At 43.9% G+C, this 24,431-nt stretch overlaps 1 protein-coding gene across 2 annotated transcripts in view; it reads left to right on the top strand.

The window, feature by feature from the left end:
- The window catches only part of Mamld1 (mastermind like domain containing 1), a 99,204-nt gene that overhangs the window by 44,077 nt on the left and 30,696 nt on the right, over positions 1–24,431 (top strand). For both annotated transcript variants that reach the window (XM_021735425.3, XM_013364350.4), the window contains exons 2-3: positions 5,375–5,533; positions 21,888–23,774. In XM_021735425.3, the coding sequence (XP_021591100.2) occupies positions 5,438–5,533; positions 21,888–23,774 (1,983 nt within the window). In that variant the 5' untranslated portion in view covers positions 5,375–5,437. The remainder of the gene's footprint in view (positions 1–5,374; positions 5,534–21,887; positions 23,775–24,431) is intronic.

Raw genomic sequence — 24,431 nt, 5'->3', positions numbered from 1 at the left:
AATTAGTAACAGTTAATCCCTTGTAGAGCAGGGTGATCTGCTGTAATTAGATTCCAAAGTGGTCATGATTGTGACAATGGGTTAATGAGTCTATTAATACTCCTGCAGTTTTCTCTGCCTATCAGCAGGTCTATACCTCCTCCTGCCATCCAGGCTGGAAATCTGGAGGATAGGAATATCCTCATCCTGCTGGTTTGTGTGCATTCAGCCATCAAACCCTACAAATCTTCCTTCCCTCGCTTCCCAGCTCTGGGCCCAGCCAGTACCCAAACATGTTGACTGTGGTAGTGAGGAAATAGGCTGCTACTTCTGGCCAGAGAATTGGGCCTTTGTTCAGAAAGCTCTGGCCACTACCCCCCACCTGTTCTCTTTGCATTGGTTCTGGGGGCCACAAAGGGGCAGGACATGAAATCAATAGAGTTGAGTCTTTAAAAGCCAAGGCGGCATTTTTTTTTTTTTTTGGCCTTTTTTCTTTAGAGCTGAATAGGCAGTTTGTTTGATGTTGATAGGTTTTGTGTTGCCAGCCCTGAAATGAGATCTGGTGCTCCATCCCCCACAGACAGGAGATGCTGGGCCTGCCTGGGCCAGGGAGTTCATGATGGCCTCTGCGGTATCTGTGGTCTTGTTTTTCCTTCTTTATTTGGGTATGCTGTATAGTATGTGCCATTTTGTCTTCACTTTGGTGTTTCTAGATCATAATATTGGAATTAGTTCACAGCTGAAGTCTCATGTTTGGCTCCTGAAACAGGGAAGATCTGGGTGGGACAATTTTAGAAAATAAAAATGGTGGGTACAAAATGTGTATAAATTGCTTGAAGAAAGAATGCTATGTAGAAAATGTCCCAGAAGTACTAAGAAGAATCAGTGATCTCCCTGGATATGAATCCTAAACTCTTTTTTTTTTTTAAATAGCAGTTAGGTCCTCATTGGGAAATGATGATATTCAGAGGAAGTTGCAAACATAGTTCAAAGAACCCTGTACTCTTCACCCGGTTTCCCCCAAAGTGACATCTTAGGTAATGACTTTCATGTCTCTGGATAAATATCCAGCAGCACAGTTGCTGGTAGCTACATTTTTTAAGAAACTGCTCAGCTGTTTTTCACAATGGCTCTACAGTTGTACATTTCCTCCAGCAATGGATGAGTGATCCAGTTTCTCCACATCCTCACCAGCATTTCACGTTGTCACTTTTTTTGTGGGGAGCGGTACCGGGGATTGAACTCAGGGGCACTTGATCCCTGAGCCACATACCCAGCTCTATTTTGTGTCTTATTTAGAGACAGGGTCTCACTGAGTTGCTTAGAGTCTTGCTGCTGCTGAGGCTGGCTTTGAACTCACAATCCTCCTGCCTCAGCCTCCCAAGCCTCTGGGATTACAGGCATGCACCACCGCGCCTGGCACTACTTTTTTTATAAAGACAAAATTTGTATAACAATTAAGTGACATTTAGAACATCCACAATATTATGGAATCATATCTACTTCCTAGATATTTTCATCACCACAAAATAAAACACTATACCAATTGTTAAACAATTAGTTCCCCTATGTCTCTTCTACTTAGCCCGTGGCAACCACCAATCTGCTTTTCATCTTTTTGAATTTACCTCTTCTAGACATTTCATATAAAAAAAAAAATACAATATGTAACCTTTTGTAACTGACTTCTTTCATTTAGCATGTTTTCAAGATTCATCCATGTTGTAGCATATATCATACTTCATTCCTTTTTTTTGGTACCAAGGATTGAACCCAGGGACACTTAATCACCAAGCCACACCCCCAGCCCTTTTAATTAATTACCTAATTGATTTTTTAATTTATAAATTTATATTTAGAGACAAGTTGCTGAGGGCATCGCTAAGTTGCTGATGCTGGCTTTGAACTTGATCCTCTTGCCTCACCCTCTCAAGCTGCTGGGATTACAGAGGTGCACCACTGTGCCCAGCAACACTTCATTCCCTTTTATAACTAACTAATATTCTACTTTATGGATATTCCAAAATGTTGTTTATCCATTTATCCCCTGATGAAAATTTAGATTGTTTTCACTTTTGATTTTTGTGACTAGTACTGCTATGAACATCTGCTTTGAAGTATTTGTTTGAATGCCCATTTGCAATTATTTGGCATATATGTCTAGGAGTGTAATTATGAAATCAAAAGGTAATTCTTCAACTTTCTGAGAAACCACCAAACTGTTTTTCATAATAGCAGCAACATTTTGCATTTCTGCCAGCAATGTGGTATTTTTTTTATCCCCGTGAGTGCAAAGTGATATCAGGATATTCCAATTTTTTGATATTAGATAATTTGGATAGTTTGTGCTTTTACAATAATTAATTCATTTCATTTAAATTTCCAAATTTTTGTGTGAAGAGTTTTTCATAGCATCCTCTTATCCATTTTGTACCTGTAGGTTCTGTGGTAACATTCACTTAGTCATTCAAGATACAACAGTTACTAATAGGGCATTATGTAAAATTGTGGATGTGTAACCGACGTGATTCTGCAATCTGCATTTGGGGTAAAAATTGGGAGTTCATAACCCACTTCAATCTAATGTATGAAATATGTCAAGAGCTTTGTAATGTTGTGAACAACCAATAAAAAAAAGATATTGGCCATTTGTATTTGTCTTTTTTTCATTGTCAGATTACTAGTTTGTCAATTTTATTAATTTTGTCTTGCTCTTTTCCCATTGGGTTTCTCTCTATTGTATTTCTGCTTTAAATATTATTTATTTTGCTTCTTCATTAATTCCTTCCTTCTTCTTGCTTTTGGATTTAGTTTGCTCTTCTTTTGTTAGTGCTTTAAATGAGAATTTAGATTACTGATTTTAAACTTTTTCTCATGTGTAATGTAAGCATGTTATAAATTTCTCTCTTAGCATGCATTTACCTATGCTCTACAAATTTTGATATATTGTTTTAAGCGGATTTCTTTGCATTTATACTTTGGGGAGTTCACTCAGCTTCTTGAATTTCCACATTTATGTCTTTTGCCAAATTTGGGGGAGTTTCAGTCATTAATTCTTTAAGTACTTTTTCACTCCTATTCTGTGTCCCTCCTCTCCTTTTGGAATTTTAGTGGCATGATTGTGAGATCTTTTGTTTATAATCCCAGATATCATCAAGTCTCTGTTCACTTTTTTTCTGGCCTGTTTTCTCTCTGTCATTCATATTGGGTAATTTCTGTTGTTTCATCTTAACTTTTTCCCGTCTTGTCCTTTCCATGCTCATTTTTATCCCATGCATCAAGTTTCAGATATTGTGTTTTTCAGTTCTAAAAATTCTGTTTGGTTCGTGTGTGTGTGTGTGTGTGTGTGTGTGTGTGTGTGTGTGTGTAATTTTTTTGCTGAGACATTCTCTATTTTGTGTTTAAAGCTTGGTGTAATTGTTGGTTAAAGCATTTAAATGATTAGTGTTTTAAAATCCTTGTCAGATAATTCTAACATCTGTGTGTCATCTTGGTGACACATCTGTTGATAATATTTTTCTTTCCATTTTTAAATCTTCTTGTTTCTTGGTATGACAAGTGTTTTTCTCTTGAAATCAGAACATTTGGGGATGTTATGTTTTAAAAGTGGATCTTATTTCAATCTTATGTTGTACCTGACTTCTTCTGATACTGCCTCTGGCAGGGAAAGAGGGGCACCACCTCATTTTTGCCAGGTGGATATAGAAGTATGGGTTCCCCCATTTAACCTTTGTTAATTTGTCAGAAAGGGTAGGGCTCCTCATTTCCGCTAGGCAAGGATGAAAATTCTGGGTCACCACTGGGCATCTACTGATAACCACCCTAGCAGAGATGTGGAGAAGTGCCTCATTACTGCCAAGTTGGGGTAGAGTCTAGAATCCCTGATTGGTCTTTGCTGACGGGATGGAATGGGACTGCAGTGTTTTCTCTGGTGTTCAGCTGAATTAGAGCACTTTTATCTAAAAAATTTCTTTCTTGCTAAGTTACCTCTTTCCTGGTTCTCTGGTTAGAAAGAGCAGACTTTTTTGTTGACATTTTTGTCAGTGCCTACTGGCATTCTGAGTTGCTGGTTTCTTTTTTTAATATTTATTTCTTTTAGTTGTACACAATACCTTTGTTTTTTTAATATTTATTTTTTATTTGTAGTTGGAGACAATACCTTTATTTCAATTATTTATTTTTATATGATGCTGAGGATCAAACCCAGGGTCCCGCATATACGAGGCGAGCACTCTACTGCTGAGCCACAACCCCAGCCCAATACCTTTGTTTTATTTTATTTATCTTTATGTGGTACTGAGGATCGAACCCAGGGCCTCACACACACTAGGCGAGCACTCTACCGCCGAGCCACAACCCCAGCCCTGGTTTCTTTAGTAATAAGTCTGGAATATATGAGGCAAAAGAAAACCCAAGGAACTCCTCAAATTCCAAGATTCCTTTCCACTCTGCCTTCTTTCTACCTTTAAGACTCTTTATTTGTTTGATATAAAAGGTCAAGAAATTTTAATTGTACTCAGTGGGAGAATGGGAAAAAAGCACTCTGTCTTTATAGAGATAGAAGTTCAGACATTGAGACTTTAGAGCCTCATAATATATTGCTAAGAAGATCTGTGTTAAAACAGGCTGCTCTTGTATAAGAATGTCTTAGCAGAGCTCTTATCGCATGTCCACCTTGTGGAAAACAAAAAGAAAGGACATCTTTACCTGGGTTTGTATGTCTGCTCCTCCATCACAGAGCACATACATTGGAATAGCCATGGTCACAGTCTGCTCAGTTTGTTTCCTGTAAACCAGTTCACCAGAGTTTCTTGAGATCCTTTCAGCACCCATTGCTTCCTTCTAGTGTCACTTTGTGCTTTGAACTATTGGTCAGAACACTTGATTAGGTGCTAGCAGGGCCATGTTGATATCTGCTCCTCTATGGGTCCTAATACTTACTCTCATAGAGCTGAAGGAGCCCTAAGCCATCACTTGATCCACCACCATATTCTTCATACAAAGGAACTGTGTCCCAGACCACGGAAGAGTCTTCCCTGTGTCCCATTGCATACCACTCAAAAGCACTGAGAGACCTACAGCCCACATTCCTCATCTGTGTGCCTGGTGTTAGTCATATCAGGCTGCTCCTCCACCCACCCCCTGTTCTCCCATAAACCTTGCTCTGCCCCATGACCAGAGACTGACATTTCATCCCTACTAACTGCCTCACAGAAGTGCCCTTCATCACTGGGGGTGGGGGTGCTCAACAAGGGTTCTGGGGTGGGGAGAGAGACGGAAAAAGGAATGTGGCTGACTCCACACAAACCTGTCCTCAGAGTATAAGTCTGTGATTCACGGGGTCAATGGTCTCATCTTCATATCTGAAAGACAGTGTACTTTTTGTCTCCCTAAGCCCTGTGTCTAGGTCGTTTGGGAAGCGCCTTGGAGAATCAAGAATAAAATTGCAGGTCAAACAATGGATGACTGGAAAAGTCGGCTTGTAATCAAGAGCATGCTTCCCCATTTCGCCATGGTGGGAAATCGGCAGGAGCCCAGAAAGCTCCAGGAATCGGTCAGAAAATGGGCCATGGTGGGAGGGGGGTGTTGAATGCTTCTAATCTTAAAGTTGAATATAAGATGTGTTATTGAAATTCTCTATGCAAACTTGATGGCAGGGGTCTAACCCAAAATATAATTGAATGTGATGTGAAAAAGATCTAGAAAATGAGCTGCTCCTGTCCCACATGGGTTTGTGGAAGAGCTAGAAATATACTCCAAGGCTCAATCTGGATTCTCAGTCCAGTGATCTCTGCACTGAACCCCTTTAATTGAGGAAAGGATGAAAGATGAGAGGAAAGAAAATCTTCCTTTACCTTTGGATAGAAACCAGCCAGAATGGAAAGCACTAGATGTCTTGCATTAACTTCCTAATATGACTAAAAGAAAGAAGCTAGTGAGTAGGGAACACAAATTGTACTTAGAATGAGTCCTTGGAGCAGCCAGCCATGCTCTCACTCTGTAGTCCTAGTGTCCTCTTTACAACTTTTTGGACAAATTTTGCTTTCCACTCTAGGAATCCAGAAATCATCCAACTGTCTGAAATTTAGCATTTTGATTCTAGTGGTAGTTCTGTAAGTCCAAGACAATGATAGATAGGGCCATGAGAGCCATGGGTTGGTTGAATTTGACAATAAAAGCCTGAAACATCACCAGTCTAGTGAGATTAACTCAGTTAGAAGGAGTCGCTGCAAACACAATGGCTGTTATCTTAGGGTATTGGGCCCAAAAGGAGTGGCTTACTTAATCTCTGAAATTAATAGAGCAGAGAGGAAATGGCTCTTATAGAGCCATGGGTCTGCTTCCTTCCTGTTCATAGAACTAGGAGCCCTAGGCTCTGAGGTAATGCCTTTTCACATAATTACAGGGCTTGTCTTCTCCAATTCCCAGGGCAATGTACTTTATTTTAGGATACTGATATGTGCCCAGGTGTGTGTGGGGAGGAGGTGATTGAATCGTGCTTCTCCTTTTTTCCCCTCATTGCCAACAATGTTTTGAGAATGTGCTATGAAGTTAAATGTGTACATGTTTACAAAATTGTGTTTACTGGAATCCCAGCTCTGGCAGAAATGACAGTCAGATGACAGCTATTACTTGGCCAGCAACCTGTTCCCCAAACTGCCAGCCCCTTGTGAGGTATCTTCTAGAAGGCGATTTTTAACCTCCATCCTAACTAACTACCCCTTTTATTTCATGCTTTTCTCTTATGGTCAATAACTGAGTATGTAAATGAAGAATCTCTGATAGTGGCCCCAGAGTTCCTGATCAGTTTTAGTGTGACTTTACACCACCTCTTCATTTCCCACTTGTTTTCATTCACTTGGGCCAAATCTTAGGAGAAAAGGGTAAGTAGGTTGTGTTGTAGGGGTCTTCTTCTCCTTGTCCTCTCCCACTCCACCAATATATATTTTTTTAAATGTAACACATAAGTAACTGCTTCAGTCTAAGCAGTGTAGATCACAATGCCCAGGGAGAATTGTGCTTAGAAGGAGTCCTTGGAGCAGCCAGCCATGCTCTCACTCTGGAGAGGCTGTCATTCCTCATGCTTGGCCTTTTCTGGAAGATAGCCTTTAGTGCCCTTTGTAAGCTTTGCCAAGATTTCACATTCGTTGCTTTAAAGTCACACCTTGGACTTGACCACAATCAGTCCTTCTTCCTCCCCCATGTCACACCTTGTTCTCTGTCCTTGGCTCTGAGTGACCTATTTTCAAAATGCCAAACTGTCCTAGAAGACTAAGGATTTGCCCCAGTTAAGGGGATCCAAAAAATATGTCTCAGGACTCAGAAAACAGCTGTCTCAGAAAAGTTATCTTCACAGTTGAAACCACATCTGTCTTCTTGGAAGACATATGGTCTCTAAAGGGGATGACATAGAGAGAGCCTACACCTTTGTTGGGCAAGTGATGTTTCCATCATTGAGCAGCCGGGGCAGCTCTTGGTGAGGTGTGAGAGCAGCTGAATTTTAGTGTTTGGTCAATTTGTGATACCTCAAGAAGATACCCTGTGCTAAAATTGAACCCTGCTGCACACACTGAGGATCTCAGCAGCTGGATTCTTAAGAAATGAGGGACAGAGATTGACAGATTAAAAGCAGAATGACCTCTGAGTTCACCAAGAAACCTGTTGACCAAAGAAGTTACTTCAGGGCCTAGAGTGTGAGCAGCAGAGGGAGGCCCTTTGTAGGATCTAGCTGTGCATTTCCAGATTCTTCCATTGTGTGTTGTTTTTCTGATGCTTCATAAGATCCAAGGATCTGCACCTTGCATTCACAAAACCATGGATATCTAGGAACACATTGCTTGCACCACTCCCTCTCATCCTGAAAGCAACCTTAACATAGATATCTGCTTCAGGTTTGGCTGAACTGGTTCTCTTGTTCTTTCCTGGGAAACAAACTAACCAAAAATGCACATCTTAAGTTAGAGTCTTGAAATAAAATTCTATCTGTCCCAGAGGAAAGTTCTTTTGAACAGCTCTGGGATTTATGTATAAATAAATTGAGAGCCCCATTGCAGGAATATATGCATCTGATGTGACAGCTATTCTACCCTAAGACCAAGTTTCTGGTCTTCCATCTGCTCCTAAAAGCTCCAGAGTTTTTCTGAGAATGAAGTTCAAATGAACTAAGGGCAGGAATACCTGCCATTCACTAGGTGCAAGGTACTTTGCTAAGCAAATATAGATAGTGGGGTACACTATCTCCTGTAATCCTCATGACAACCCTGAGAGGAAAAGATTATTATTCTCTGCAGGGAACTGAGGCTCAGAGAGGTTAAGCAATTTGACAAAGTCACAAACCTAGGAAAGTGGCAGATCTCAGCATCTGCTATACTCATCACCATACTCTGTGTCTCTTAGATCTAAAGCATGTCGAAAACCACAAAACATTGAGTTAAATATCAGGCAAAAGTGGTCATCAGTTAACTATAATAGTATTTTTAATATTCTCTCAATTTCTTGTGATAACATAATAAAAATTTCACCTTGCAAAAAAAGTGGTCATCAGAACTCACCAATGCAAACACCTTTTCAGCATCATTTATTCATTCATTCAGTGGCATGATTGATTAATGACTTATGATGTGGGAAAAAGAGAAGTTTTGCCTTTTGAACATTTGAGTGTCTATCCAAGGTTAATAAGGCATCCAGTCTGCAGTTTGTGTGTGGAGTTTCAATAGGAGGCAGAACAGTTGGTCCTTCCCTTTGAAGTTAAGGTCTTGATTTTTTTCCCCAGATCTGTAGGTCAATTGATTACTAGTGTGAGAATCTCAAAGTTATTAGATCTGCAAATTGGGAGTCCTCCAGAGTGTGCATACAGTCAGGACTCAGGTTACATGTCCCATGTCAGCTCTATCTCAGTCTATACCCTACTGAAGTTGCAAAGATTCCCTCAGCTGTGAGCAGCTCCTGGACAAAAAGGGGAACTAAGAGTATTACCTGAACAGTTGATGAGAGAAAGGGGCAGCATACTCTTTGCTTACCTTGTATAGCTAATTAATGCTACTAAATGACTTGCTCTTTAAGGCCCCAATGAGATGACATGCCCTGTAGTCCTTCTGAGCTTGCTGACCTCTCTGGGCCAGAAGGGACAGGTTATTCTTATCATTCTCCTTTATGGGTGAAGATAATTAAATCTGAAAAATCCAGTGACTCACAGAAGGTAGGTAGCTTCATCTAGGGTTCCGAGTGCAGTGTGCTTCCTACCTATAGACTGACCAGAACCAATTCTCAGCCTGTCTCCTCTCCTGTAAATGAAAGTAGGGTGAGGCAGAAGAGAGGAGCCACTGGTGTAATGGTATGTAGAGATTTGGATGGCTGCGAAAATACTGGTCCTGTTCTATTTGTCCCTTTTCTTTAGATTGGTGACCTTAGAAATACCTAGTAGGAGGTGCTGTATTCCCCTCTTCCTATAGTGTGTGATCTGGTTCAAGATTTCTGCCCATCTGCCATGGGCACATGGAGTCACATGCTTTTGCTTGCAAACGAGCACTGGACTCAGGAAGCAGATCTCAGACTATATCCTATTAGTGTGACAAGCTCTTTGTGAGACCTTGAACAAATACCTTCCCTAAAATCCAAGAGTTCACAGTCTAGGAGCAAATTATTTAGTCTTCCCTCCTTGGGAACAAAGCTATACTATTCTGAAGTTTGTTGTGCAACCTGGAGGAGAGAATGGTTGAGTGACTCTCCTGTGCAAGGTACTTTGTGTGTATTACCTCATTTACTCCTATGACACAGGGATTGCTATTTTCATTTCATCAAAGAGGAGACAGAGGTTCAGGTAATGACAAGGACTTTTCCAGTGTCACACAGATGAAAAGTTGTAAATTCATGTCTCAAATCCAGTTGCCCTGCCTGCCTTCAAATCTCCTCCCACTTAGCTGCCTCCCATTCCCCGATTAGGGACTCATATCTGTGGGACCTTTTGCAGGCCATATACAACTCGGGGTGCTCAGACTAGACCAGTGGAGAAAAGAGAGCCCCCTTTCCTGGAGCTTTCATCCCATAAACAGGTAAAGTATCTTTACCTATTAGCTCCCTAGAGCCTTGTGACCAGCATGACTCACTGTCCAGCTTGGCAGAAAACCAGAAATGAGGATCCCATAGGGATAGGGGGACAGCCACCTAGGAACTGGAATGACACTTAGAAGTCTGGATAGGAGGACCAGGTTCAGGGATTGGGGTCCTTGCCATTAGCCCAGATTCACACAGGTTGTGGGTATGTTGTGGGTACATGACTGACCCCTAGAGAGGGGATTTCGTGTGTATGGCCTCACTTCCAAAACCCAGGTGATCCCAGGGACCATCTCATCAAGGAAGCAGAAGTCTCTGCTATTTACTAAGCACTTAGGTGAGCCTCTGGACCTCAGTCTGTACATCAGCGAAGTAGGCCTATAATTTTGCTCTCTATGTGAAGGTCTCAGGGATGATGAAGCAGGACACAGATGTACTTGCATTGTAAATCACACAGGGTAGGACTGCTCTTGGCACTTGTTCTAGTGATCAGAGAATGGCATTGCCTCAGAATTGTTTTTCCATCAGAAGGGCAAAAAGGAATGTGTCCTTGGCACTCAGGTAGGAACACAGAGGACCCCTGAGGATACCACAGCCTCATCAGCAGCCCAACTGCACTGAGGAGAGTTGGATGTATGGTGCAGTTTTGAGCATTCTGGGTCAAGGCCCAAAGTGCGCTTGCGCCTTGCTATTTTGGGGATCCTCCCCATGGAGCACGCAGCTGTTCCCTCCCTTTGCTCCCTCCTCCTATTCTTGCAGCAATGGGCCCTTTCCTGTTACAGAAACCCCACCAGGGCAGGAAACCAGGCAGAGCCTTGCCTGCAGACAGATCTCTTCCTCAAGGGCTGAGCACCGGTCAGCTTGCAGGACACCACTGGGCTTGGCATCTGGGTCCTGCCTGGGTAACCCAACTCAGCAAACTGGTGACCTGCAAATTAATTGCAGTCTGTTGGAGGGGGAGGATGCTGGAAGGGGAGCTCCATTTGGCAGCTGGCTTCCACAGGCATCTGGGAGCCTATTTCTGAACTTCCAGAAGCCCACGCTGGCCTTGTCTGCATTCCTACCTAGTTCCTTCCCCCAGTTTCCTTGATATTAGACCCAAGGTAACAGGTGTCTGGAGGAAGAACTGACCCAGGGAGAGGAGGGGATGTTGTTGGACTCCCCTCAAGGCAAGGGTGACAAGAGAGCACAGCCAAGCTGGACTCAGGTTCCACTGCCGTCTAGGGGACATGTCCTGGGAGTATGAGCCTGTGGTACCCCAAACTGTGGGCTGACCTATGCAGGCAGACACCTCTTGCTTTCACTGAAAATTCCCTGGTGGAAAACTCAATGTCTCCCTTTTACAGTTAGATATATGGATCCTAAACTGCCCTGGGGGGATTTCATTCCACACTTCTGGCAATGACAGGATGGGGGTGGGGGTGTATGCTTCTCAGGTTTGGGCTACGTATTTTGATTTCTGTAGTAGATACAGAATAATGTGTCAAAAAATCTCCTCCCCTTGTTCCTTTGCCTCCCTCCCATCGTCCCCCTTCCTTCTCATCTCCCTCCTCCCTTCTCATAGATGATCATCCCCTAGATTCCAAAGTTAACAAGGCAGACTGATCGTTGAGCCAGTGGACTTGACCATTGAGGGCCCATACCCAAGGCCTGGCTGCTTCTGTCGTTCCCTACCTCATTGGTGCCTCCTGCCCCTTTGGCACAGGCTTGCCTTGGTCTGACACCCTCCAATGCCACAGTTTCTGAAAAGTGGTTGTCTGGAAGCCTTACACTGGAACAGAACAGGATAATCTACAGAACACCATTTGCTCCAATGGGTAATTCTAATCTGCAGATGCCAGCTGAGCCCTGTCAGGAAGGCTATATGCTTTAAGGGTAAAGAGATGAGTAGGAAACAGTCTGAACTTCATAGAGCATGTTGTGGGGTTGAAAGGTGCATAGGCCCATCACAGGGGCCTGAAGGTTGGTCAGAGCAACTGGCATTGTGGGAGAAAGTAGAAACCAAGGCCTATTAGAGAGACCACTGAGGCCCAAGGGAAGAGGGTGTGCTTTAATCCGCTAGACAATATGCAAATTGTCCAACAGTGGACAAAGGCTGTAAGAGCAAAGCCGGAGGGGATCTGGGAGGAGAGAGTGTTTCCCTTGGAACACTGGTCAACAGTTGCACAATAATAAGTATCATTAGTGTAGGTGAAGCATAGCATTTTGGACTGCTGCATAACACGGTTCAGAAATGGTCACGTAACTTGCACTATAGTGGAAATGTTTAAGTTTTTCTGTTCCAAAAAGGTTGCTTATCCAACCCTTCTATGAACAATAGGCCTGCATGTTCCCCTGCAGTGCAGTGAGGGCACTTCGGAAATACCTTATTTCCCAGGGGGAAGAGGCTCGGTTCACACACTGTGGACTGGGAACTCCATGCAGCACATAAGCTGCTTTGGTAAATGCAGTTGTGTTAGTGCATGGCTGCTCCAGTCCTTGGCATACTATTTACCAACGAGTTCACAACTGGGACTACATGGCCTGCAAAGCCTCAGACAGTCACTATCTGGGCCTTTCCAGGAAAAGTTTGCCAAGCCTGATCCAGGTCACTGGGCATGTGGTTCCAGTTTCCCTGAGGCCTTTGTTGCCCCCAATACATGGGCACTGTCGTCACTACTCACTTGAGGTAAAATCATAGGACCTTATGTCTCCCCATGTGCTTCTTCTCCATCCCCTCCACCCCATGCCACCGTACTGCAGCTGGCCCAGACCCCACGCTGTCAATCCCATCCTCCTTGGGAGTTCTTACATCTGCAGCTGTTCCTTTTTCTTCCTATAACGTTCATTTCTCCCCCTTTGGCATCCAGAAAGGTTTCACAAACATCGAACTGATCTTTCCACGACTTCATCATTTCCCCTCATGGCTTCACACTGCAAACAGAATATAACCCAGCCCCCTTCCCATGACCTGCAAGGCCCTCTGTGAGCTCCTGGCTACTTCTCCAGCTCACTGTGTGCCAGGCACACTGGCCGCCTGCTCATCACCACAACAGACCAAGAGCCTTCCCTCCAGGGCCAAGGCCTTTTCACATGCTGTGCTCTTGCTCGGAGTGTGTTGTCCCTGTGCTTCTATGCCTGCTCCTTTCTGCATTAGACCTTCACTTAAAAGTCTCCTCCTTTGAGGACCCCCACCTACTCTCAATCACATCACTATTTTTTCAGTGCTGCTCACTCTGGTTTTGTTCCTGTTGTTCTCCTATTGTTTGCCCCACTAGAATTCCAGCTCCTCTGTTGTTGACACCTCTCTTCCCTGGCACATGCTCATTTTGGTGGAGGTCTCTCCTGGGCCCCTCAGCAGCCTTGCCTTGCATTTTTAAAAGTCTCCATCTCTGGTGGAGGGAAGCTCAGTGCCACTCTAGCTGCTTCTTTTCTAGAACAAGCTTCAGGTGCTGAAGTCTAGTGTTAAGGCTGCTTGTGTGACTATCAGAAGAGCTAAACATTTTCTTGCCTCTCATCTTCCCTCAAGTAAAGCCTTTAGGGTTTGGAACAATGGACTTAGCCTAGATGAAATTCCTCCAGGAAGTCAGTCTGCAAACACCAACACCCAACACCTGCTTTCTGAATAAATGGCTTCACACAGCTAAGTGTACAGTAGCTAACCACTCTTTATTTTTTTATCACATGACATCTAAGGAACTTAAATTGCTTTGCCCCTTCCTGTAGTTAAATCTGACATAAAATTATTTTACTGGTATCATGTTAACAAACACAAATCTCCCATGTTTCCCCAGTAATTCAGCTTCCCAGATAAGGGAAAATTAAGTATGAATGACTGCAAGGAGACAGGCCATTTTGAGATCTCTGTTAATAACACATTCAAAATGAGTCTTCTTCCTCAGGCTCAGTCAGTGGAGCTTCTTACAGAGTGCTATAACAAGAAATTAATATCCTGTAGGAGCACCTCCACTCTCATATCGGCATACCATAATGTTTCGACCACCATGACTACCAGCTCAATTATCCATCAGCTCTGTCACTTCCTTTTTCACCACCTGTACCACTACCACCATCACCATTACCTATATCACCTCCACCATCTCTACTACTTAGCTCTACTCCCCGCCACTACCATCACCACTGTCATCACCTCTGCCCACTTCTATCACGTCAAGCAACTCTACCACCAGCACCAGCACCAGCACCCACCTCTCTCTCTCTCTCTCTCTCTCTCTCTCTCTCTCTCTCTCTCTCTCTCACACACACACACACACACACAAACACACACACACGCACACAAAAGGACACTCAATTATGCAATTACAGATACTGTCCATATATAGTATATTAAATACATGTTTTAATTGTCATTATTTTCAATATGTAACCTACTCTTCTTATTGTGTGCTTTGGGGCTGTGGAACATCATATATTTGTGATGAACATTGAATTAAAGTTGACTCTAAGAAAGCGTGATACCCCCTAATGTACTCTTAAAAAAACCAATGAATTTAGGTGAGGGATCTTTCACTTCATAAAGTATATACTGAGGATTTCCTTTCAGTGGCAAATTCTTGTTGCATTTTATTATGATTCAGTTTACAAAAGTTAGCCTTGCACACAGCTGTTCAGGAGCCCAGCCAATGACTAAAGACAGATCTGCCCTGAATGGCAAATGTTGCTGAGTAAGCCATGTTAACAGCTATTTTAGGACCACCAGGAATGTGTTTGCATTTTCAGGAGTAGAAAGAGAGATAATATTTATTTGGTATCTACATCACACCAGGCACTATGCTAGCTTTACATTTCTAAGCTCATATAATCCTTATAACAAATGGTAAAGTAGCTTCACTCTCCCCATTTTGTTGGTAAGAAAACAGGCTCAAAATGATTTGCTTGAGGGACTGGGGCTGAGGCTAAGTGGTAGAGTGCTTGCCTCACACGTGTGAGGCCCTGGGTTCGATCCTCAGCACCACACATAAATAAACAAATAAAATAAAGGTATTATGTCCATCTACAACTAAAAAAAAAGATTTGCTTGAGGTCTCTACAAATTAGAGCCATGGTTTCAGCAGACTGACGGTTCAAGACCTAACTGCAGCCCTCTCACCATCCCACACTGCTAAGTTCAGCAACTGGAATTTGATGTCCAGAAGTTTCTTTATTTGATCAGATTCTCCATTTGTCTACAACACTTTTAATATGCATGGAGTATTTGGCAGTTCAGTCAGGTCAATAGCAATGCACCTGGTACCTGAGGGAAGATAAAGGGCTTTTTAGGCAAATGGTTGGGCCCTTGAAGATCAGCAAATTCCTAGTAGCCAAACTACCTTAATGTTCATACTAAAAACTGCAGGAGGAGCTTCTTTGTATAAGGGTGCTGCTATCTGGCACTCTCCTGTGATGTGTAACTTGGAAAACCCTAGGGCAAGTACACAGTCCTTACAGCCAAATTGAAATGCTATGACTGAGACTGAACAGCAGATTTTATGTTACTGAAATTACATGCCTTTTCCTCAGTGTCCAAGCATATCCTCTAGGTCACCCTGGGTAGGCTGACTTTCTTCCAAAGTGTCCATACATCTATTGCCATGCACATCTGGATTCTTGGTACACTGTTTCTGATCTGCACTCTGAAGTTTTGAGTGTCAAGCTCTGCTCTGCCATCAACTTAACTGTATTACTTGAAGAAATTGCTTGGCCTCTCTGAGCCTCAGTTTACCCATGTGAAAAACAAGGATCTGAAGTAAAACCATGACTATATCCTACAATTGCTATTTGAACCAATGAATGAGAAAGTCCATTTTCCACTGACAGAGGCTATAATCTTACAAAGGTCTGTGGTTGATAACACCAAGAATTGGAACTGAAGTTCTAAAACAGTCCAATATGTTGAGAGTCTATATAGATCCCTCATAACTACTTCCTGAGTGCTTGTGTAATTGGAATAAACATCACAAATCCCCCACATCCTTGGAAAGGCTTTGGTATAGGAGCCACCTCCTGTGTGCACATAAAAATGCAGAACTTGACTCCTAGGCATGTATCCCCTGCTCTGGCAGGCTCTGCTGTTTACTTTTGCAGACACATATCTTGCTGTTTCTGACCATGTGGTGGCCAGAGATAATTCCAGAGTGGTGTTCTACTTGGTTAAATAGATGGGGAACATATGATCAGCTTGCCTTAACAGGATTCCAGTTGTGGAATTGGGCTAAGGAGCCAGGAGGTTGAGGAGTAGGTACAGCAGAACAGGCTTCTGGAGGACCATGCCTTTAGAGAGGGTTCTTGCCTCAAAGTAAATGCAATCCAGGTTAGATGGCTCATTTCAGCTGGAATGGGAATACAACAACCTCTCCAACTCAAATGGCAGTGACCTACGGGTCCTCACAAACTCTGCCATAGGATTCTAGGCTTCTGCTAAACCTTACCCATGTTGCAATTTTAGATCAGAAAGCTAAATGTGATTTAGATGACAAATCAGAACCAGTCTTCTAGTTGACTGATCTGACCATGCTTTTCTCTCTTGGCTCTCTGCCTGTTAGGTGTTAGAATGGTGGATGCCTTCATTCAGCCTGGAGACAGGAAAAGTGTTGCCTACGTCAAACTCTGGTTCTGTCAGAGGCCATGGGCAGTGCAAGTGGACAGGCAGCAGGAGCAAATAGGTGCTTCTCTAAAGAAGTTGCAGAAGCCAGGGGGGTGTAGCTCAGTGGGAGAGCACTTGCCCAGCATGTGGAGGCCTTGGATTCCATCTCAGACTACCAAAATATAGGAACAGAGGTTTTCTTTTGCCAGTCTGGAAGTTGACTTTGAGGCTTAGCCCTCTCTGCCACATTTTCATCTAGTTACAATAGTGGACATTCCCCCATATTTTTATTGGGGCATTATAATTACACATAATGGTGGAATTTATTGTTGCATATTCATACGTGTATAGACTATAACAATATAATGTGGACAATATCATTTCCTAATATTTCCCCATTCCCTTCCCTCTGCCCTCCCTCTGATCCCTTTCCCCTACTCTACTGCTTTCCCTTTTCATGAGACCTCCAACCCCCACAAATGGTGGACATTTCAAAGAGGACTTAGGTTATGGAAAACAATTTGGTGGCTCCTCAGAAAGTTAAGAGTTAAACCCTAGAAACCAGCCATTCCACTCCCCAAACAACCAAAGCAGATATTCAACAAAAACTGCATACAGATGTTCATGGCAGAACTAGTCGCAATAGCTAAAATGGAGAAACAATCCAGATATCCATCAGGGATCAGCCCAGGGGCTTCCCCACCTCTCAAATCACCATCAGCAAGGAGCCTTCCACTGCCTAAAGGATCCTGCATTTAAAGACACAGCCAAGAAGGTGACACTTGGGAGAGGAAGGCCTGAGTATCCAGGGAGCAAGGGAGGTGGAGATAAGTGCTCCCCATCTGATATATATTCATCAGCCAAATCTGAGGCCTCAAATAGTGTTGTATGGCATGAAAGCAGGGTCCACCAAATGAGTTGAGACTGTTGGTATGGCTGCTTTCCACTCCCTGGGTAGGTCTCTGAATGTAACTCTACACTCTTAGCCTGCCTGGATGGCTCATCTGCACATGAGCTCTAGGTAGACATATAGCAAGCTGGGGACAGGGTCTGTCATAGCCCAGGGCAGCCTAAAAAATATTTATAGCAGGCCTAGAGCTGTAGCTCAGCGGTAGAGTGCCTGCTAAGCATGTGTGAAGCTCTGGGTTCGATCCTCAGCACCACATAAAAATAAATAAGAATGATAAAGGCATTGTGCCCATCTACAACTAGAAAAAAAATAAAAGAAATATTTACAGCATAATTATGGGATTTCACAGCCCACTAGTTTATGGAATATCTGGGCCTCTCTGCTTTGCAGGGTGTCTAAGCATTACAGCTTATGGGTTTTTTTTAAATATATTTATTCCTAAGTTTTAGGTTAAATATATTTATTCCTAAGTTTTAGGTGGACACAATATGTTTATTTTACATTTATGTGGTGCTGAGGATCGAACCCAGTGCCTTGTGCATGCTAGGTGAGCGCTCTACCACTGAGCCACAATCCCAGCCCCTTATGGGTGTTTTCTACTGGTTCTGTCACTCACCAGGTGAAGGGAAGTCCGGCATTTGTAAGAACTGCCCAGGCACTTGGAGGAGCACTTCCTTCCTCACCACTCTTCCACCTCTTTAGAGCATTTCAGAAAGGGATATTTTCTTTATTCATTCACTGTGTGACCTGATTGTGCCTCAGTTATATTTTCCTAATAGCACATGGTTGGGGTCTGCAGGCAGGAGGCTCTATACAATTTGTAGCTTTTGGTTGATCCTCTTGCTGAATGCACTGTGTATGACAGAGGAGCCCACAGCAACTGGAGAGGGACTTGTCAGAAAGCACACATGGAGTCAGTGTGTTGGTCCAATGCCTACTGGGGTTGCCCTGCTGCCATTGGCCTGGACTGTGTATGCATATGACTGGGTGGCCCTGAGATGATGCATCTTGTCCCCCGCCCCTCATCTGAAGAAAATGAAGCATCCTGTCCTCATTGTAGAAACTAGGAGCCTCTACCTGCATCTGGTGCTGAACATGTAGTTTCTGCTAGCTCAAGGAAAGTTGGGGGCACCAGGAAATCCCCCATTGGTAGGTCAAAGTTGAGATATCACTGACTCCTGTTGAAGACAGTCAGCATTCAAGGCTCCCTGCTGATACCAAATACCCTGATTGTCCAGAGCCTCACATGTTGCAGTTCTGGAAATGCTGATAATCCTGTTGTCCTACATAAACTTCAGTGTCAGTGTTTTGGAACATTCCACTGAAAAACAAACATGAAAATGACATATATGCCCAAATATAGGTATTTAAAATGGATATTCATCCGAGCCCATGTATATATCCAGGCATATTCTCATATGCTCATTCTCTCCACCCCCCCCCCCAACCTGCAAACCCAGTCATGATGCACCATTGTCTTTTCTATTCTGGGCCTACATTTTTGTTACTTTCTTCTGAGCAGATCTGCTGGGGAAATATCCTTGTCCTCAGAGGGCTGGAAATCTAGTCTGGTTTGGCCAACATCAAGTGCCTGGAAACTCATAGGGGGGAAGTGTCATAGTACTGAAAATAAAGTTGTTGATACTCAGATGTACTTGTAGGAGAGACCAGAAGAACCAGCAAGCAAATTGCCCCGAGCTAAAACAGTGGAGACAATGAGGAGAAAGAGGAGACTAAATAAGCCACAGGCAATTTTTACCTTCTTAACAATCTTACACAAAAGCCTAAGTGCTCAGTGCCCTCTGTGGGGAACAGGGGGAGAATGAGGCTCCCTGATACCTTTGATCTTTTACCTTCCTATCCAATAGGAGCTGTGCATACCTCTTCCTGGCCTTTTGTTGGTATCTATGTGAAACTTTCAGCAAGAGAGTCCAAAATTAAGCATTTAAAACAGCCTGCCAGGCATATTTGGAAAGAGTATTGCTCATAAGTTATGTTCTTTATTTTGCTTATTCCATTTCATGAGCCTGGACTGTATTCTTATACTCTATTCCTTTTTCTAAGAAATTTTTGTCCTTTTTGTCATTCTGAACTAAAAATGTAGAGAGGGAAGCATTGCCATATGTCATTGTTCAGACAGTACCAGAAATAATGTTGACTTCACAGCTGAACTTAGCCCCAATCAGAAGGATGGCCTTTGTTTTCTCATGGCTTAGGGGGTGGGGAAGCCATCACATGCTTCAAAATGCATTTTAATGAATGTTTATAAGGTCATGGGGATCACATTGGTAGCTTTGTCTGCCTGATTATGAAATGGGACTCTGCAGGCATCTATGTATGGAGAGAAAGTAATTCATTTCTACCACCAAATGCAGGACCTGCAGGGGCTCTGGCTAGAAGTTGGGACATTTGAGGTCTAGGATCCTTATCCCTTAACTGACTGTATGGCCAAATGAAAATTATAGCCCCTTCTGTTTTCTGTAGAAGTAGAGGATTTAGATCTGCTCTCTAGGAATCCTACCAACATCTATGGCTTCACTCAGTGTCACAGACTCAGGGAAGGAACCTGTGTAATATGTGGACTGAAGGAAGCAAGAAATGGCTGGTATCTAGAACTAATAGCTTGCTGTCACTGAGACCACAGAGATTGGAAAACAGCACACTTAGTAAGTGAGAAGATTTGTTTACAAAGGTCTGGAAGCTTGGTCGGGGACATTGGGAAAGGAAGTCTTTCCAGAGGGGTGAGCTCTCTTTATCTTTGGCCATGGAATTCAGTAGAAAACATGTGACCTGGGCAGGTAGAATCTCAGCAGCAGCACCCATTGGCCCAGAAGACCTGGCAAAGTTGCCAGTGTGGCAGTGGGCATGGGGAAGGCCTAGCCAGCCTCTCACAATGGAAATGAGTAAGAAATCATGTAACCATGTAAAAAAGGAAGCACTGAAGTGAGCCTTTATCTAGGGGCATTTAGAATCACCCATGGGACTGTGTACAAGCCCTATCCTGGATGAGATTAAAGCAATTGATTTGTGATAAGAGGTTCTGGGAATCTGGATGTTTCTAAGTGATTTGAGTGTTCAGCATGGCATTAAGGCTCATAGCACTGAGGGAGCTACATTTTTGTTCATCTGGCCATGAGGGCTATGATTCTTTTCATCATGCTGGTGAGAAAGGGGATATCCGTATCTAATGTAATAGCACTGTATGTCCTAGACAGACTTCCAAAGCTGAAATTGGGAGTTTTTATGTAAAAAAGTTCTTTAAGAGAACTATACCTATTCACCTGTTGACATTCATGTGACTGCCAAGTCCCTCTCTTCCTTTTCTTATTTTGATTATTCCCACATGCTCTGCTCCACCCTACTCCCTTTCCCCCTTTACCTGTTGACAGGCAGTTTATTAACATGAGAGCCATTGATAAGTGTGTGTAAAGCCATGAAAGAGTAGGAAATACTGCATTACTGGCAGTTTTGCTTTGTTCCCAAAGGCTGTGCTTTTATACGTGGGGAACAGCTCTCCCACAGTACAGATCCCACAGTGGGGCCTTTTCCGGCTGTTTGATATCTCCCCAACCTGAGGATGCATCTGCAGAGAGGAATTTCTTATTTAAATAACCTTATACGTGGGTCCCCCCCCCTTGGATTACAAGTTCTTCTCATTAAAAACAAACAGTACAGAAGGGTAGAGAATAGAAAGGGAATTGCCAGTAATCCCCAAGAAATGACTACTCCAAATAGTTGGATATAGGTTCTTCAAAGTTATGTTTTATGCATGTATAAGCATTGTTTGTATGTGCATGTATGTGTGTATGTAAATAAAAATAAATGAAATGAGAACTACAATGTTCTGAAACTTAGACTTTTTTTCTAAACCATATATATTAGACAGCTGCCCACAGGAACACTCCCAGATCAACTTCATTCCTATTGAGATTTAGTTTATTATCACAGTCTGATGCATTTAACCAAGACAGGGGTATCTGTAGACAAGTAGGAATTTAAAATATCAGCCAGTTCTCCTTTGCTTTTTAATGCCTGCCTTTGGCAACAGGTACATAGAGTGGTTTTGTCATAGTTTTATTGACCTCCCCTCTACGTGGGCAAAGAATACCCTTGATGTGACTTTTTGTCCTGTTTGGTATCCAGGTAGCATAACTCATTATTTGAAATGTAACAGGACTGTTGAAATGAAGCACAAGAACAAAGAAGCAAACATTATAGTTGTTTTTTTAAAGGCTGTATTTTATGGTTCTGACAACTATAAGTCTTAGACTGAGAGATATTTTATCTTGAAGGTTTCCTATTCATTAGCTTTAATGTGCCAAGCCTTTATAACATTTTTTTCTCTCCCTCTTCCCGTCCCTTTCTTTCTTTATTCTCTTTCAGCCACAGGGAACCCTTAAGAGGAGGCAGGAAGGAGACAACTACCAATTTGCAGGCATGGCTGATGGCGGTTACCCTAATAAAGTTAAGAGGCCCTGCCTTGAAGATGTCACCCTTTCTATGGGCCCAGGTACCCATCCCAGTACCCTCTGTACAGAGATGCAGGTTCCCATGTTACCAGTGAATCCTAGCTCTGCAGTGATGGGAGTACCTAATCAGTCATTACTACTTGAGAATAATGCTATAAATGGCAGTGTCACAGGCCCACCATTTGGGGTGCCACCAACCTCAGAAATGGAGCTGAAAGAACCCTCTGCTCCTTGCTATGAGAAAAACAGCCCACCTGCTGAAGACCAGGAACTTCAAGATCTGCTGGAAGAGTTAACCAAAATTCAGGAACCTTCTTCGTCTGAATTAGATCTTGAGAATATACTGGGGAGCAAGCCAGAAGAGCCATTGGTCTTACATCCTCCCCAGGCAACCGTAGGCATGCCCCCCCAGGCAACTGTAGGCATGCCTCCCCAGGCAACCGTAGGCATGCCTCCCCAGGCAACCGTAGGCATGCCTCCCAAGCTTCCAGTTCAGATGCCACAAATGGAGAGCGTTTGTTCCAGCAAGGCTTTTGCTTCGAGTTGCAGCCAAGTCACTGGCGTGTCAGTTCCAATCATGCCCTCCTCCACTGGGATCAGCCATTCTGTTCCTTCCACCGGTAAGCAGATGGTCTCAGTCAGTCCTTCAACAACACAGGCCAAGAACCAGGCCCAGGCCATGCTCCCTGTCACTTTGCCCCCATTACCAGTGCCGCAGTGGCATCATGCCAACCAGCTGAAAGCATTGGCAGCCAGCAAGCAGGGATCTGCTACAAAGCACCCAAGGCCCTGCATCGCCTGGTCTGGCCTGCCTCCTACAGGCATTTCCCCACCTTACCGTCCGGTGCCATCACCACACCCACCACCACCACCACCACCACCACCCTTTGGCTCTCAGAGCTTCATGGGACCCTGCATATCATCCAACAGTTCCTCAGGCAGCACTGTGCAAGCCTCGCCCAATGCCTTACTCTCCAGCATGGCGTCTGGCAGCAGTGCCACTATGGGGCCCACCTTGCACTATGTTCCTGAGAAGCATCCCAGTGTGGCTGTCAATCAACAACCACAGTTTGGCCAACAGGGCTCCATTCTTGCAAACCTGGTGTCCTCTGCAATCAAAAGTCCTCAAGGACACCTGATGTCTGCTCTGCCCACCAGCAATCCAGGGCCATCCCCACCCTATCGCCCAGAGAAACTCTCCAGCCCAGGCTTGCCACAGCAGTCCTTCACTCCACAGTACTCTCTGATCAGGAGCCTCCCTCCCACCAGTACTCAGCTAAGTCAGCAGCAGCAGCAGCAGCAACAGCAGCAGCAGCAGCAGCAGCAACAGCAGCAAGCAAATGCCATCTTCAAGTCCATAACCAGCAATTCATCCAAAACCATGACCATGATCATGCAACAGGGGCTGACCAATTCCAGCCCAGAAGGCCCTGAACCATTTACCTTTGGCAACACCAAGCCATTGTCCCACTTTGTTTCTGAGCCAGGCCCCCAGAAGATACCCTCCATGCCTGCTCCCTCCAGGCAGCAATCCCTGCTTCACTACTTGCAGCAGCCCACACCAGCGCAGGCCTCCTCAGCCACTGCCTCCTCCACTGCCACTGCCACCTTACAGCTGCAGCCACCACAACCACTGCTGCCACCACCACAGCCACTGCCGCCACCACCACAGCCACTGCCGCCACCACCACCACCACCACAGCCTGACCATTCTGCATTCCTACTGCAGCAGATGATGCAGCAATCCCAGCGCTTTCAGCGATCAGTGGCCTCAGATTCCATGCCTGCTCTGCCCAGACAGGTAAGAGGATCTCACACCTGGTGGTGTTCCTTTGTTGTGAAATAAGAACTATGTTTTATGCTATTGAAACCTGGCTTTGGAGGGCAAATCCAGGCTATTGTCCTCTCTGAGGCTGGACTTGACTCTGGCAAAGTCTATGTCAGTCATCTAATTCTGCGTGGGTAAAGCAGTGTTAATGAGGCCAAGGTTATGGTTTCAGTGCCTGTTCATGTCGCCCAACTCCCCTGGGAGGAAAACAGTACTTACAAAGCTTCCAGGAGAAGGAAAGGCAAGAGGAGGACAAGTCAGCATTGTGTAGAAATGCACTGTCTTCTCCAGCACTGGCTGTGCAGCAGAACTTGTGAGGTCTTCTTGGGATGCAAGGAAGTTTCACTGATTGCTGGTATAAGGATGAACACTAAGCCTTCTAGAAATGCCTTGGCAATCACTTGCTGAACAACTTCAGTGTTCCATTCATCACTGTGTTGGACACTGAGGCAGGTGCTGAAGGAAAAAGACAGGCACTAGCAAGGTAGTTAACTCTTACTGTCTCCATTTTAAAAATGAAGAAACTGAGGCTCAGAGAGTTGCAATGACTTGCCCAGAGTCACACAGATAGCAAGGGGCAGAGCAGGAACTTAAAGCCAGGAAGCTTTTTTCCAGAACCTGTGCTCTTCT

The sequence above is a fragment of the Ictidomys tridecemlineatus genome, chromosome X (genome assembly GCF_052094955.1).
Source record: "Ictidomys tridecemlineatus isolate mIctTri1 chromosome X, mIctTri1.hap1, whole genome shotgun sequence".
Taxonomy (NCBI): Eukaryota; Metazoa; Chordata; class Mammalia; order Rodentia; family Sciuridae; genus Ictidomys; species Ictidomys tridecemlineatus.
This window is presented reverse-complemented; position numbering and strand designations above follow the sequence as displayed.